This window comes from Budorcas taxicolor, chromosome 2 (assembly GCF_023091745.1).
Source record: "Budorcas taxicolor isolate Tak-1 chromosome 2, Takin1.1, whole genome shotgun sequence".
Lineage (NCBI taxonomy): Eukaryota > Metazoa > Chordata > Mammalia > Artiodactyla > Bovidae > Budorcas > Budorcas taxicolor.
This window is the reverse complement of record NC_068911.1, coordinates 135,946,794-135,963,302: the sequence shown is the minus strand read 5'-3', so window position 1 is coordinate 135,963,302 and position 16,509 is coordinate 135,946,794. Positions and strand designations below refer to the sequence as shown.

The window sequence follows — 16,509 nt, the reverse complement described above, 5'->3', positions numbered from 1 at the left end:
GATGGGTTTACCAGGACCTAACCTGATTGTAAATCAAGGAAGATCCATATATTATTATCTGTAAAAGAGAAATCCAGATCAAACTAGTTTACCTTGAGCAGGAGAGCAAAATTACTCCGCAGACAATTAGTCACACCATTTTCATACAATTTTTTCCTCATGTGATTTTCACTCACGTTCCCACTATCAGACTGATACCTTAATAATGACTTCAGCATGGTTTCAAAAGGGTCCACTGAAACAGACATGATTAAACATTTCTAAGTCAAAGTAATCACTCAAAAAAAAACAAAACTCCAGCAAAAGAACAGAGATCAGAAAGGTATGGGACTATAGCAGAGAGGCCAGGAACTGTTTTTTTCCTAACTCCTTTGCCTTTTCTAAATGTGAACAGTTCAAGAGACAATAAAAATTGCCAACAAAACAATACCCAGTAAATTGGGAATTCCACTGTAAACCATTAATACTCAAGTAAATTTTCCACTGCATGACAGCATGTATCTTTGTAAAAGAACTCACTCCATCAATTTTAAGACAAAATTGATGTTGTATGTGTAACTGTCGAGTATTACAGTTAAAACTATTTAGCTGAGTCCAAAACCTTTTCTTTTCTCCTTCACTCACTTTTATGTGTTTCTTCAATGACTATATTGTTTTTACACATACACAAATACACTGTCATTTTAAACAATTAAAACACAGTAAGATACTAAGAAAATAAATTCATCTAAATCTCACCACGCAAGAGATACTCACTGTTAAATATCTGAGGTTTTTGTTTTTTTTTAAATAGCTGTTAACATTTTTTTTTAACCAGCAAAAGACAGGAAAAATCTGTCAGATTTTGCAAAGAACTACAGTCCCTTCTTTCAGAGTATATCTCTCAGTTCACTCTCCTAATCATTCAAATACCATTTACAAGCTCCCAACTCGCCACCACTGAACTATAAATTCCACAGGAGCAGAGGCCATGTCTGGTTTTACTCATCTTTGTATTTCCTAACAGAGACAGCCTTCCATGTTGTGGAAACTTAGTGATTAAGAGCACAGACTCAACCCAGACAGCCTTGCTTCATGTCCCAGGCAAGAATACTAGAGTGGGTTGCCATTTCCTATTCCAGGGAATCTTCTCATCCAGGAATCAAACCCACATCTCCTGAAGTAGCAGGTGGATTCTTTACCACTGAGCCGCCTGGGAAGCCCAAATGCTCTTACACCTTTACTCTTTCAGATGTACCCTTGAACTATTTTTTCAGGTTCAAAAAAAAATCCTGTTGGCATTTGCACTGGGGTATTTTTCATATATATCTATAAATTGAAGGAAGAAAATGATCATCTAAAAATACTGTGTCTTAAGTGATGTGAGGTGATTAATATAAAGACTTCAGCACAATGTCTGACATATAAAGTATTTAGTAAATGTTAGCTATTCCTAAGAGCAGTGTATGGACCTTCATCTATAGACATTTATTCTTAAAAGACAAGGAGCAGCTAATTAGAAAGACAATCAGACTTACGTGTCTTATTAGGGTTGATATGCTGCTTTAGTACATCAACAGTGCCCAAACTAACCACAAGACGCCTGCCAAACCAGAAAGAGACCACAGGCCCGTATCTCTCATGCAGATTAACCAGGAACTCGTGCAGACTTCCACTGTTCACAATATCTGGAAGATTACCATCTCTGAAAAAAGAGCAATATTTGAAAAAATAATTTAATATGGAAGAATCAGAAAAACAAAAATACTAGTTGATTCTGAATTAACTGTGTCAACAGATGAAAACAAAGATAAACGAAAATCAAATTACTGCAAAATCCAAAACTGTTATATTTCACTTCTCACTTTTGGTAGCTACATTTAGATATGCATTTGTCTGATATTTTGAGAATTCATAACACTTCACATCAACAAAGATGCACAAGAACATCTGACTTAGACACTGGAAAACGATCCAAGTTTGCAGCACCTCATTCTGAGACAGCAATGGATGCCACCACTGGCTATTAAATCACAGGTGAATTTAAATCAGCTATGGCAATTTTTTCTTATTCCATCTTAATTCTATCTTTCTATTTTCAACACTCTCTGGCTAAGGGAAGTGAAAAAAATTAAAGGTTTTGATTTATACAGGCTTCCTTTCATTTATTAACAAAGTTTAGGTGGTATGCCCAAACACAAGTTTAAAGAAAACAAAGGGACTAAATAAACTGAGCAATCTAAAGATATGGTTTAGTTTTTATCCAAAAATTAAGAGCTGACTTCACCTGATTTAAAAAAGCCAAAAAGCCAACTTACTTTTCCTCTGTTGGAGTAATGCCTGGAATTCCTGCAGCTTGTCTGGAAGCCTTAGGGAAAAAAATTTAAATAATTTAGTATAACGAATGATCATATACCCCATAAGTCAGATGTGTTTTGCCAAGACATGTGCAGGACCTTAAATGATGGTTATTCAATTTGGTTGAATCTCAGAGATTATTTATCTATTAAAATAAAAAAAACTGGATTCTTTGTACTGAAAAGAATTATCCTAATATTCCTCCTCTCCGTCAATTAAACTAAGGTGTCTGAAGAATTTAACATCCATTATATATCAATTAATATATAAAACCAAGCACATTTTTCTTTGTTCTGAGACTATAAATGGTCTCGTCTGGCTTGGCTTTCAAAAAATTTAATGTCATAATTATAATAGTGTCATTCCTAAAATAGTTCTCTTTCAAGTCAAAGAATTTGTCAAAATACAAACTGATATTCATATTTTAGGCCTTCCCAGGTTAGTGTAAGGAATCCGCCGGGCTTCCCTTGTGGCTCAGCTGGTAAAGAATCCGCCTGCAATGCAAAAGACCTGGGTTCAGTCTCTGGGTTGGGAAGATCCCCTGGAGAAGGGAAAGACTACCAACTCCAGTATTTTGGCCTGGAGAATTCCATGGACTGCATAGTCCATGAGGTCGCAAAGAGTCGGACACAACTGAGCAACTTTCACTTTCAAGGAATCCACCTGCCAATGCAGGAGACACAGGAGACTCAGGTTTGATCCCTGGGTTGGGAAGATCCCCTAGAATAGGGAATAGCAAACCACTCCAGTATTCTTGCCTGGAAAATTCCATGGAGAGGGGACTGGCAGGCTATACTCCATGGGGTCACAAAGAGTCCGGGTCTCCATGACTGCACAAGTGAGCGCACACACACATTTATCTTTTGCTTTAATGTAGTTATTATTATCAGAGTAATACAGTCAGAGAGATCACCTGGTATACAAATAAGTAACAAAATAATTTATACCAAATTGTTAAAGTGACAACCTCTGAAGAATGAACTATAAAAAAGTTGGGGGGAATTTTAATTTTTTACAATTTTCTATTGGGTTTATGGTTACTGTATTTAGAGGTTAGCATTTTTATTTTATTTTAAAACAAGCATATCACTTTTAAAATAAGACTTCTTATAATTTTTAAATTAGCTAAATATCTATAGAAAAAATAACCTAAAATATTCAACTTTAGAATCAACTCTGAATTTTGTCTATGATTTTAACTAGTTATTAATCAGAGTTTGGCATTCTGCCCCTTTCTCCCCCTGCTGCTGCTACTGCTGCTGCTAACTCACTTCAGTCATGTCCGACTCTGTGCGACCCCATAGACTGCAGCCCACCAGGCTCCCCCATCCCTGGGATTCTCCAGGCAAGAACGCTGGAGTGGGTTGCCATTTCCTTCTCCAATGCATGAATGTGAAAAGTGAAAGTGAAGTCGCTCAGTTGTGCCCGACCCTCAGCGACTCCATGGACTGCAGCATTCCAGGCTCCTCCATCCATGGGATTTTCCAGGCAAGAGTACTGGAGTGGGGTGCCATTACTTTACATTATATAAATAAATAGTTATTTATTTGAACATTTAAAGTTTAAACTGTCTTCCATTACATATTCAGAATTGCATAATCATGTTCCTACCATAGGTTGTAAAACATCTAGGCTATTTCTTTCATTTTCTCATTGTTACAGCTAGTGCCATGAAAATCACTGTACAATTTTACTTTTTTCCTCCTTTGGATTATGTATGCCAAGAGATACACTAAGTTCAACAGTACTAATGAAGGAGTTTTACAGTTTCTACTACATACGACAAGAATACTATCTATATGATAGTATGTGCAACTTGCATTTAACTGATGACAGTGAAACCTACAATGTAAGATTTTATCCTACAGCCTCATCAACAATCGAAACTCGTAATTTTAATGTATAAAAAGTGGGGGAAAGAATGGAAGAAACTCCATAATTAAAGTCAGTGATACTAAAAAAAAAAAAAAAGACCCTACTTTTTATTTTCTAGGTTGAAATTATTAATGACTGAAGCAAGCTTCCTGACTTCTCTTCAAATATGATAGAGTGACAACACTCATCAGTGATCTCTTCCTGAAATCCCACAAAATGAAAGTGAAGAAATACAAAAGGACAAAATAAGGATAAAGAGAATGGGAGAGGAGGCAATAGTGGATGAATAATCTGACCAGTTTTCCTGGAAGTGTTAGTTGTTGGAGCAGTGATTAGTTGACCTTGAGAGGCCTCCTCTGGGGTCTGGAAAGGAGGATTCCCACAGGAAGCAATCAGATTTGTACTTGCAACCACAAAGGCAGAGTAAGATGCAGGACTTTAACAATAAGCAAAAAGTCAGTACACAGATCCATTAGACATCATTCTTGTGACTGCCATCCTTCTGGAAAGAGACCTTAAGATTCCAGATTCAGGAACAACAGGTTGGTGGGTGGCATCCCCAATAATCTTAAGCGAAAACTGTTTCCAACCTACAATTTTATACCGTGCCAAGCTATCATTGAAGTGTGAAGCTAGAAAAGATAGATTTTCAAACAAGCAAGATTTCGAAAAAATTTTCATGCACACTCCCTCAAGAAATTATCGAAAATGATGCACTGCAGCAAATAAAAGAATTTAAACAGAAAGAGACAAAGAGAGAGACTCATGTGGCACCCAGGAAACAGGGTATACAACAAACACAAAGAGAATATCAATTCTGAATTTTTTCCCATAAAAATAAATACAAACAGAGACATTACTTTACCAACAAAGGTCCATCTAATCAAAGCTATTTTTCCAGCAGTCATGTATGGATGTGAGAGTTGGACTATAAAGAAAGCTGAGCATCTAAAAATTGATGCTTTTGAACTGTGGTGTTGGAAAAGACTCTTGAGAGTCTCTTGGACTGCAAGGAGATCCAACCATTCCATCTAAAGGAAATCAGTCCTGAATATTCATTGGAAGGACTGATGTTGAAGCTGAAACTCCAATCCTTTGCCCACCTGATGCAAAGAAGTGACTCATTGGAAAAGACCCTGATGCTGGGAAAGATTGAAGGCAGGCAGAGAAGGGGACGACGGAGGACAAGATGGTTGGATGGCAACACTGATGCAATGGACATGGGTTTGAGTAAGCTCTGGGAGTTAGTGATGGACAGGGAAGCCTTGTGTGCTGCAGTCCACAGGGTCACAAAGAGTCGCACATGACCAAGTGACTGACCTGAACTGATGTCTTTGAATATTTGAACAAGCTCACTGAAAAGCATTATGACAGAAATGGTGAGATACTTGCCCCAAACTACTGACAGGCACAAGTAAAGAAACTCTATGCAAATACTAAGTACAACCGCTCCCCTCCGCCCTAATCACAGGTCTACAGCTCCAACAGCAGGCGTGCAGAGAGCCTCAGAACTCTGTGTGCTCTGGATAAATGGCTCCCACACCGGACTCCATGTTTCAACACGAGAAATGAAGTGAGCCCCAAAATACCAGGCAAAACACTCCCCTGTGCTTCACTACATTCACAACTCTGAAACAGCTAAAATAATGAGATCAATCCCCACACCTGGCACGCCCCTCGCAAACCCCAGCAAAACTTCAATCTGATAATCACAGCCTCACCACTATCATCTTCCTTGAGACCATCCAGAATGTTATTATGACATTTTCCCTTACATATATTAGATACCACACTAAGCCCAAGACTACCATCTCCAGGTCTTCCTTCATCCCCTAGACTTTTTATTCCTACAGAAGTTTGTCTTCTTTCCTGACCCATCTGTCCCCAACTCAAAACTCCACCTGATCTCAGCTGTTCATTCCTATGGTTGCACTAGGCCTTGACATTACCAGTAACTTTACCATTCCTGGAGTTTTAACATCAAGCTTCCAAATCTCCAAGCACCTCCTATTTCTCCTTCTATTTTTAATATCTTGACTCAAAAAACTATTTTTACCCCAAACAGACTGTTAACGCACTTACTCCTATACTCCTTTTCCAGCCATCCAGCTCAGATTCCATTGTGCCTTTTAATCACTCTCTTGCCCTGTTTCCTTTGCTCAAAAGTACCTAGCAAAACACAAACCCTAATTAAATTCAACATTCTGTCAACTGCCCTGATGCCACATAGTTGAAGGAAAACAGCTGAGGGAACACACAGCTTGCTGCCTAGTCTTATTTTACTTTCATGAATTTCAAATGAGTTGTCTGGAAATCTCGTTTCCCTACTCCCTCACTCTCCTGACCTAGAAGGCTATTTCTCAGAAAATAAAAAAACACTTAAAGTTCCAGATAGGGTAGTTCTAACATTCCAATCAAATTCATTTACCAGCAAGAATATTTAAGGTGTTCTGTCAATATCAGGGATGTGCTTGCCAGTATTCTGTTGCTTTACAACTTTTTCTACAAAACCACCACCTTGCTTTGTAGATGATTCCTCATCCATTAGCTTCTTTGTTTTCAGAAGCATCTTTTGAGGCTGAAGAAGGTAAGCAGAGAAAGGTCAGAAGGAGATTTAGAGATACAGCACTTGGCTGTATGCTCCTTCCACGACCCCTTTAGCATGTGAGGCCCAAGAGGAACAAGACCCGGTCCGGACCTTAAGGACTTTAGATTTCAGGAATGAAAGTCGAAAGGCAGACGGAAAAGCAGGCGACAAAAGAAACACTAGGGGAAAATCCTTGGGAATGGATAAAGGCGACGAGCAGCCTGGAGTTTCCTCTCAGACACACTAGAAAATGGAAGTGGGGTGGGCACAGTTACTGCTCGAAAGCCACCGAAGCACTTCGGCCCCGCCCTCCACAGCGGCGCGGCGAGGACAGGGAGGCCGGACCCGCCAACCAGCCCTCAGGCCCCTGCGGCCGCGGCCGCGCCCGCTCCGCCGAGCCTCCGTCCGTGCGTCTCTCGGCGTCCGAGGGTGGTCGAGCCTCCTGCCCTGCTCTGTCTTCAGCGCCGGCCGCGCGCGCCTGCGAGGCGTCACGTGCTCCGGGAGCGGGGCAGAGTGGCGGCGGGAGCTGGAGCCCTCCCCCAGGGCCCGTTCCCTGCGGCCCGCTGCGGGCTGCGCGACGTGGATGCGGGCGGCGGCCTGAGCCCGTGAGGGCCGGGATGGCGGTTACCGGGTAGAGGTAGAGCACCGCTCCCACCAACGCCAGCAGGAAGGTAACAGCGAAGATCGCGAAGTCCAACATGGTGCCTCAGCCCGGGAACCACGTCTCAGTTCCGCGCTCCTCTGCGGCGTCTCAGCCTGGCGCACCAGAGGGACAGAGGGGTGGGCCGGGGCGCCCGCGGGACTTGCGAGAGAATAGGTCGCCCGGGCGTGGCCTGGGTCGCTGGGGGCGTGGCCTGGGCCGCTGAGGGGCGTGCCGTGGTCAGCCCTGCGGTCGGGCGGCGAGAAACAGGGAGACCGAGGCGCGGTTCCGGCGGATTCGATTCCGAACACGTCCACGACTCCCGGACCAAGTTGCTGAAGAAAGAGGGACCCCGCCTTCTAGAAAACGTTAGGAGTTATCGTCCTAACCAAGTGTTTTCCAAGTGGGTTTAAAATACATATATCAAAATTAAAACAGCTCAAGTTAATCTTTGTTGTTGCACGTCTGGATTTTCTACCACAGTCTAGTGATTTTTGAATCAAATAAATGGACACATGATTCACAATTATTATGTATTTACTTCATGAAATATGTCTTCCCTTTATTTCAGCATGATCTCTATATTTTTATCATCAAGATTTTGACATCATTTGTCTTCTGTTGCCAGAAATGCCAAATTATCCTGTTCCCAGTCATTGTGGTCCTTGAAAAGATTTGATAGATTATTTTAAAACAATCTTTTAAGGTTTATTGAGTCATATAATTAATATATGGGATTGTTTTCTTTAATACTTTCAAATTGAAGAAATTTCGCTCTTAGCAAAATTCCAGGCAGTAGCAATTGGAATTATCGATAGAAATTTATAGTTAATATTTAGCTTCAGAAATGAACTGACTTTTATCTATGATGTTCAACTGTAACGGAGTTGTTACATATGGTACCATTGTTATTACAGCAAATATTGTAAAACAGTTTAAATTTATGGTAACAACTGTATCACTTATGATTCTCACCATCTCTTAAAGTGAGTGAAGTCGCTCTTTGCAACCCCATGGACTGTAGCCCACCAGGCTCCTCCATCCATGGGATTCTCCAGGCAAGAATACTGGAGTGGGTTGCCATTTCCTTCTCCAGGGAATCTTCCTGCCTCACGGATCGAACCCAGGTCTCCCGCATTGCAGGCAGACGCTTTAACCTCTGAGCCACCAGGGCAGCCCTCACCATCTCTTAAAGCAACAACTAAAGCTGTAGGGTAGTGTAAAGAACTGTACATCATATTTAGACCTACATATATATTATTTTTAAAGGAATTTAATATGGAAAAGTGTTCCTAAGCTGACAGTTGCAACCACTATGTTTGCCACAATAATTGTCAAGTGCTTCCAGTCCATTAATGGAACCCTACTGTGTGGATCACAATAAACTGTGGAAAATTCTGAAAGAGATGGGAATACCAGACCACCTGACCTGCCTCTTGAGAAACCTATATGCAGGTCAGGAAGCAACAGTTAGAACTGGACATGGAACAACAGACTGGTTCCAAATAAGAAAAGGAGTACGTCAAGACTGTATATTGTCACCCTGCTTATTTAACTTATATGCAGAGTACATCATGAGAAACGCTGGATTGGAAGAAACACATGCTGTAGTCAAGATTGCCTGGAGAAATATCAATAACCTCAGATATGCAGATGACACCACCCTTATGGCAGAAAGTGAAGAGGAGCTAAAAAGCCTCTTGATGAAAGTGAAAGAGGAAAGCAAAAAAGTTGGCTTAAAGCTCAACATTCAGAAAACAAAGATCATGGCATCTGGTCCCATCACTTCATGGGAAATAGATGGGGAAACAGTGGAAACAGTGTCAGACTTTATTTTTTGGGGCTCCAAAATCACTGCAGATGGTGACTGCAGCCATGAAATTAAAAGATGCTTACTCCTTGGAAGAAATGTTATGACCAACCTAGATAGTATATTCAAAAGCAGAGACATTACTTTGCCAACTAAGGTCCGTCTAGTCAAGGCTATGGTTTTTCCTGTGGTCATGTATGGATGTGAGAGTTGGACTGTGAAGAAGGCTGAGCGCCGAAGAATTGGTTCTTTTGAACTGTGGTGTTGGAGAAGACTCTTGAGAGTCCCTTGGACTGCAAGGAGATCCAACCAGTCCATTCTGAAGATCAGCCCTGGGATTTCTTTGGAAGGAATGATGCTAAAGCTGAAACTCCAGTTCTTTGGCCACCTCATGCGAAGAGTTGACTCATTGGAAAAGACTCTGATGCTGGGAGGGATTGGGAGCAGGAGGAGAAGGGGGCGACAGAGGATGAGATGGCTGGATGGCATCACGGATTTGATGGACGTGAGTCTGAGTGAACTCGGGGAGTTGGTGATGGACAGGCAGGCCTGGCGTGCTGCGATTCATGGGGTTGCAAAGAGTCAGACACGACTGAGCGACTGAACAGAACTGAATGTTTTTTAATTAGGCAAAAATCTATTGTGTTTATTCTGAGAACAAAGATTGCTAATTTATCTATTTTTATCAACTTGCTCAAATACTCTTTCTACTGTTATAGTCTCCTCCAACTTTAAAGCATAACCTACAAACCCTTAGTATTTCCCTGGAGCCTGAGCAGTGTTAGCTATGAGGGTGATATTAAAAGTTCAGTTGACCACAAAATCCTGATTAACCACTAAATCCTGACTGAATGCCAAATACTGATTTGCCCATGTGGGCATAAAAATTTGACCATTTTTATGGATTTGTGATATGTGGGTTTCTCTTGAGTATGGGGCCCAAGGCAGGGGCCTGTCTTGCCCTGTTTTATAGGTAGTACTATCCATATAAAAGGACATTCAGTGTGTTTCGTAACTCTCTGACTTCTGGTTAGATTGGCCAACAGGAAATAGTAGCTTAGGATGAAAGGAAAGTCTGGATATTCATTCTCCTGGTTTTCATGCTGTGGACTCACTGTTGAGTGCAGCTTCTGTCATAATACCCCCACACAGATACCCTTTCTAGGAGTTGGAACTCACTTCAGGCTTGGGGTTAATGACAGCTCACCACTGTTGCTAGTCTTGGGGCACTGAAACCCTGTGGTTTCCTTAAACCCTTCCCACATCTTCATAAAAGTTTCCATTCTTGAACTCTTACTAATTCCAGCATGCCATCTGTTTCCTGCTGGGACTCTGATCCACATGGTAATTATCATCATCAAATTTGCCTATTTGGTAGGTGCAAATTTTTTTCCTCAATTCTAATGAATAAGGGTAATCAAATACAGTTTGCTTTTACCTGGAAGAAACAGTGTAATACTCCTGGACATTGTCATTTCTCCTCTGTGATGTGAGCACATATACCTCTAACTTGTTTGTAATGGTATTCCACACAATATCTTGCCTGTCCATTACTCTGATGACATACTATTGAGACCTGGTGAGCATAAAGTAGAAATTCCCTAGATGCCTTAAAAAAAATACATGCCAGAAAGTCAAAGAGAAATCTCAAAATCTAGGAGTCTGGCATAGTGATAAAGTGCCTACAGGTTGAGTGGCATGAGGTACTTGCATATTGTAACAGCAGTCTGAGATAGAGTTTAAAATCCCGGGGATTTAAAATAGTGGGGATTAATACTTTGGAAGGAATGATGCTAAAGCTGAAGCTCCAGTACTTTGGTCACCTCATGCGAAGAGTTGACTCATTGGAAAAGACTCTGATGCTGAGAGGGATTGGGGACAGGAGGAGAAGGGGATGACAGAGGATGAGATGGCTGGATGGCATCACGGACTCGATGGACGTGAGTTTGAGTGAACTCCGGAAGATGGTGATGGACAGGGAGGCCTGGCGTGCTGCAGTTCATGGGGTCGCAAAGAGTTGGACACGACTGAGTGACTGAACTGAACTGAACTGAATACTTGAAGGATGAAACCTGGATTGGGCAGAGAGGAAGTGGAATTATGATGCAGCCCCCATAACTCCTAAACCAACCTAGTGGGGAGTTTGGGATGAGAATTACAATGATAATTGGGCTTTGCTGGGCCTTTTTTCTATGTACCCACCTTACTCTCTTCTTGAGAAAAAACTTGGAAGTTAGCCTCTGCAGTTTTTCTGAGGGCCACAATTGATATTTACAATCTTCTTTCTCCTTTATCCATGCTAGAATCTCTACTCACCAAGTCTTGAGGCTTGCTTGGTTAGCCTGGAAGAATGAATGAGTTATTCTGAACTGCCTGAGTCCCTGGTGATCATGTACTTCTCAGTATGGTTTCTCTATCTACAGACACATTTGGGCAAAGAAGTACAAAATAGTGCCCAAGGAGACTGCCTAGGTTCTACACTATTACATATTCCGTTATGTAGTGGCAGCTGTCCCTCTCCCTAATTATCCAGGTCAATTACCCCTCACATCAGCTAGCTGTTCTGATGCTTTATCAGCATGCAGCTTGTGGGTAATGGATATGATATGACTAGTGATCCCATTGTCATGGGCTCCCTCCAGCACTTACTTCCTGTAAAGTGGGTCCTATGATCTAAGGTCATGTTATATGGAATCCACTGCCAATGGATTAATACTCCATTGTCCTTAAGATACTCCAAGGTCCTTAAGATAATAGTGCTGGCTAAGGCCCTGCAGACATGAAAGGGAAACCATGTACATAAAATACATGTCTGTTCCTATAAGAATGAGCTTCTAGCCCTTCCAGAATGGAAGGGGCCCAAAATACATAACTTGCCAGCATGTGACCCACTGAGGAATGAGGAATGCTTGGGCACTAAGCATTTATCTTCATTGTTAGTAATTTGGACATTCATTGGCGGCAATAGCTAGACCAGCCTTGAGAAGTGGAGGGTTCATCCTACTAAGCCCATGGATAGTCTCCATTTCTGCCATTGTGGCCACTTTGTTCATGTACCTCCCCCTTGTACTGGCCCTAGAGTGGCCAATGCAGGGGCCACGTGACATGATCTGAATCTCTTGTTTGGTCCACTTGATTGCTTAATGCCTCTTTCATGGTGGATGCTCCGGACGAGTGCTAATATTTGACGCAAAGATTTTCATGCTTCTTTCCTAATCCTATATGTCTATCTACACACTTGTATCTGACACCTTCATGTCCCCAATCTTAAAAATCTTTTTCCATTTATGTCTCTCATCAGCTGGCCAGGCCTTTCATCATGGCCCATGATTCCTATCTATATTCTGACCTTAGGCCCCTTCTCTTTCCACCCAAAGTAAATGACATGGTGTACCACTAAAAATCTGCCCACCAAGATGGTTTTCCCTTGCCACTGTTTTTCAAGACCACCCGTAAGTAAGGCTTCAACTCACCTTCTATCCATTTTTGTCTTTACTCACATACTGAGTCATCCCCTCTGTAAATGCAGCTTGGTCTTTTTTCTCCTCTTATCTACTCATACAAGATGACTTGTAAACCAACGTATTAGCTGAGGAAGGGGCACTGGTGCAACAGTAGTGGAGACTTTGGAGATCTGGGATCCTTGCTCAGGCAGCTTCCGTCTTCCCTATGGTCCTTAAGACATGGTGGTCTGACAAGACTTAGCGGATGTTAGGTAGTGTTGGGAAACTGAGTCTGTTAAGAGCAAGGTATAAACTGCCATTCTGTTCTAGACATGTCTTTTCAAGGACATCTGTACAGCAAACAACCTTGGAAGGCAGAGAGTCTCCTTCTGGAATAGAAGGCAGGTTTGCTTACTCATCAGTATGTTTCCCTCCAGGGCAAAGGTCAGGAAGGTTTGTTTGCAGCCCATTATAAAAGATTCAGCTTTCCAAAACTCAAATTCTTCAGCTGTGACAGAAGAGTGTGAAATGCATTCTTTTAGGTTCATCTGTAAGTTGATAGTTATGGTTTTACATTTAGGTCTATAATTTGCTAAGTTCAAATAGCTTAGCTAATGTTAAGTTCTAATCAGACTACATAAATTGAGAATTACAAATGAGCTGAAGAAAGTAACATCACTTTTTTATTTGATTCAAACCCATTTTCATATACAAAGCTAATTTATTATTTACAAAATAAATGCATATTCTTAAAAACTGTTAGAATACAAATTTCCAAATGACTAAAAAATGTGCAAATTTTTCAATTATCTTCAATCATGCTATACAGAAACAATCAAACGAGCTCATATACACACACTGAAAAATTTTAAAACATTCAATGTAACAAAACAAAACATACATCTTATATATTTAATTTTAAAAGGATGAGAAAGGGAAGAATGTATTGCACCAAATTAACAGTAACTTCATTATAATGAGAATACTGATCAAAATTATTTACACATCTTTATTAAGTCTAAAACTATCTCAACTTTAAAACCTTTTTTTTTTGGGCATACAAGTATTCATTGAGTCACAGTTTGCAGTCAATAATCAGATATAAATAAGGCTTAATATTCTCTTTTTAATGGTCAATTCCAGTAGAACAAATGAGAAGGAATACTTTATGATAAATACATAACTTTTTGAATTCCTTAAATATTTAAGTAGCAGCACAATTTGCAAGTACTTTTTTAAACAAGTAATTCTGAATTTTTAGCTATCCTCCTCTCCTCTGAATTGACTATGTGCATACACACACACACACACACACTCAAATCACTGTCACCTCTATAGCACTGACATATTCCTATTTAATCTGGGTCCCAGAAAGATTGACGTGAGGCAAATCATACGTGTTCAATATTTTTCAATCTTAATGTAATTCACTTCTATAGCAATGAACCTGACAGAAAATGACTGGTTAGATGATTATTTTTTGCTAATATTTTTGCTCCAAATCTATATAAAAGCAAACAGTGAGGGGAAGGAAAGCAATACCCATTAGGAATTTCTGAAGAGAATAGACCAGCCATATGGTTTTCTGTAAAGCTAACTGTAAAACAGTAGCCACAAAAACTTTTTGGTGATGGTATTTAAGAACTGGAGAGACCAGTAAAAAGTACAATAGGAAAAAAAATAAAAAGTATAAAAGATCTTTAACAGTAAGATGTACTGAAATATGCGATAATTTTGGAAGAAATGTAGAAACTACTGTAATTAAATATTTTGAAAATTATCCATGAAAAAGTTGAAATCCCAAAGGATTAAAATTATTCCCTTTAATACCTATATAAGAAACTAAGGGGCTGAAATTTTTTCAATTAAGTCTGACAACTGACATCACCTTACCAGAACTACTCTCTAAATTGTTTATTGATTAATATAATTTTAGTATTCTAAAGAGAAAAATATGTTATCATAGATAAGCTTTTTTTCCTCCAAAATGCAAGAGGAATATTTGTTGAATCTGTAGACTCAGTCCAGTAAATATTAAAACACATTGCCTAGATGTTGTGGGAAAATGTTTCCAAGATAAGGAACAACAAAAATAGCCTTTGAATATTAACTATTTATTTGGAATACTGGCTACCAGAAAGCCTCTAATTTTATATACATTAAGTACAACATATTATTATAAAAATAAATTTTAAAAGGTCCATTGGAATAAGACTTTTTAAAAAGTTTATATTTTAATCAATAAAATATAATTTTATTTTTCAATCCCTCCTAAATCCTAACTTGTTTTCTTTCTCAAATTACAATGTTGTACTGTAATAGTATTATAAATAGCTAATCAGTTTGTACACTCAAAAATAATAATAAATTTTAAATAATGAGACAGCCATTTTAAGTGAAAACACACACACACACAAATGCCGAGAGTCCACGAGCAGTCAACTGCGAGCCCACTAGCAGTCAACTTTGAAAAATGAATGGGAATTTTTTTAAAAAAAGAATGGGTAACCTTTTCAATGACAATATTGTGGTATTATCATTATTATGGTAATATCTGCAAAATAAGTTTCCAAGGAAACATTAAATCAAGGAAAACAAATGTTGACCAACTGACTTTCTACTTGTTCTTTTCCTTTGAATTTTCAATTCATAAGATTAAAGGCATTAAGACAAAAGTAAATACAACTTTATCTCTGCCCTTTTTTCACTAAAGCCATTAGCTTTATAGGTCCAAATCCTACAGTGTCTTTAAAAATCACCCACAAGTGACAAACGTCAGTGAGATAATCTAAGAAGATATATCTGATGAATTACTACAATATATCAGAAAAGTACTTGGTAAGATAGCCACTTTTACACACTTTCTTATACTGATGAAAATCATAATTTCTATAATCGAAGATGGCCCTATGTGTTTAAAGCAGAAAATTAATTGTTCTCAATACAGGCTTAAATATCTTAAATGTTAATGCTCTATTTTTTCTTAATACTAGGACTTTTCATATGAAAAATTAAGGAGTACTTCCATACAGAGGCTACACCTCCTACAAAAGTCCTCAGAAGTGCTTAGGGAATTTAAGTCAATGCTTTTAATTAGGAAAACTATTGATTAGTAGCTTCAAAGCTTTAAGAGATCTAAGTCAATGTTTTAAATCTAGCATTTTGTTACTCATGATTTTATTAACACTTAAAAATATTACCTAATTCAGATATGCAAAATATTCACTGATAGTCACTAGGAACTAATACAAGCAAACACTTTTCTGGAGACAGATAGTAGCTACAATTTTCAAATATGAAAGGTCTGAAGAGAGTTTATGATAAGAATAATGCAAACTGAAAAGGAAATTTAGTTGTTACTGTGGCATGCAAAACAGATAAGAAAGCCATTCCAAGCAAATTTTAGAAACAAATGTCCTCAAGGATAATGATCACACCTACTTTCAAATAAGCCTGTGAATACCGGATCTGATTTATAAAAAATGAATGGATATAATTTCTATAGCAGAAAATATTGATTTAATAACCCTGAGACATAGTTTTTTTATACCAAGAATATCAAGTAAAGAGGTTCAAAATATCCAGAGTAGTGCCTAAACTTCTGTATATTTATAAAACTTCACAGAGAAGTCTACCTGTAATCTCAGTTAAGAAACAATGGCCTTGAAAAATGCTAGATTCAAATTAAATAAAGCTGTGGCCCACATTTTAATAATACTGAAATGATGACAACAAGGCTCTCATATGGGAAAACTCTCTAGAACAATGTTCTGGATGATCAAGTTTAAAAGCAAATCAAATGTATGCATGATAAATA

At 39.2% G+C, this 16,509-nt stretch overlaps 1 protein-coding gene across 1 annotated transcript in view; it reads right to left on the bottom strand.

Annotated features, from left to right (window-relative positions):
- LOC128071513 (cytochrome P450 20A1) overlaps nucleotides 1–7,609 on the bottom strand; it is a 43,066-nt gene extending 35,457 nt beyond the window's left edge. Inside the window, exons 1-4 of the mRNA XM_052664345.1 lie at nucleotides 7,428–7,609; nucleotides 2,298–2,347; nucleotides 1,518–1,684; nucleotides 93–235 (exon numbers count right to left, since the gene is read on the bottom strand). Coding sequence (XP_052520305.1) covers nucleotides 93–235; nucleotides 1,518–1,684; nucleotides 2,298–2,347; nucleotides 7,428–7,499 — 432 coding nt within the window. The 5' untranslated portion in view covers nucleotides 7,500–7,609. The remainder of the gene's footprint in view (nucleotides 1–92; nucleotides 236–1,517; nucleotides 1,685–2,297; nucleotides 2,348–7,427) is intronic.
- Nucleotides 7,610–16,509: the final 8,900 nt, after the last annotated feature.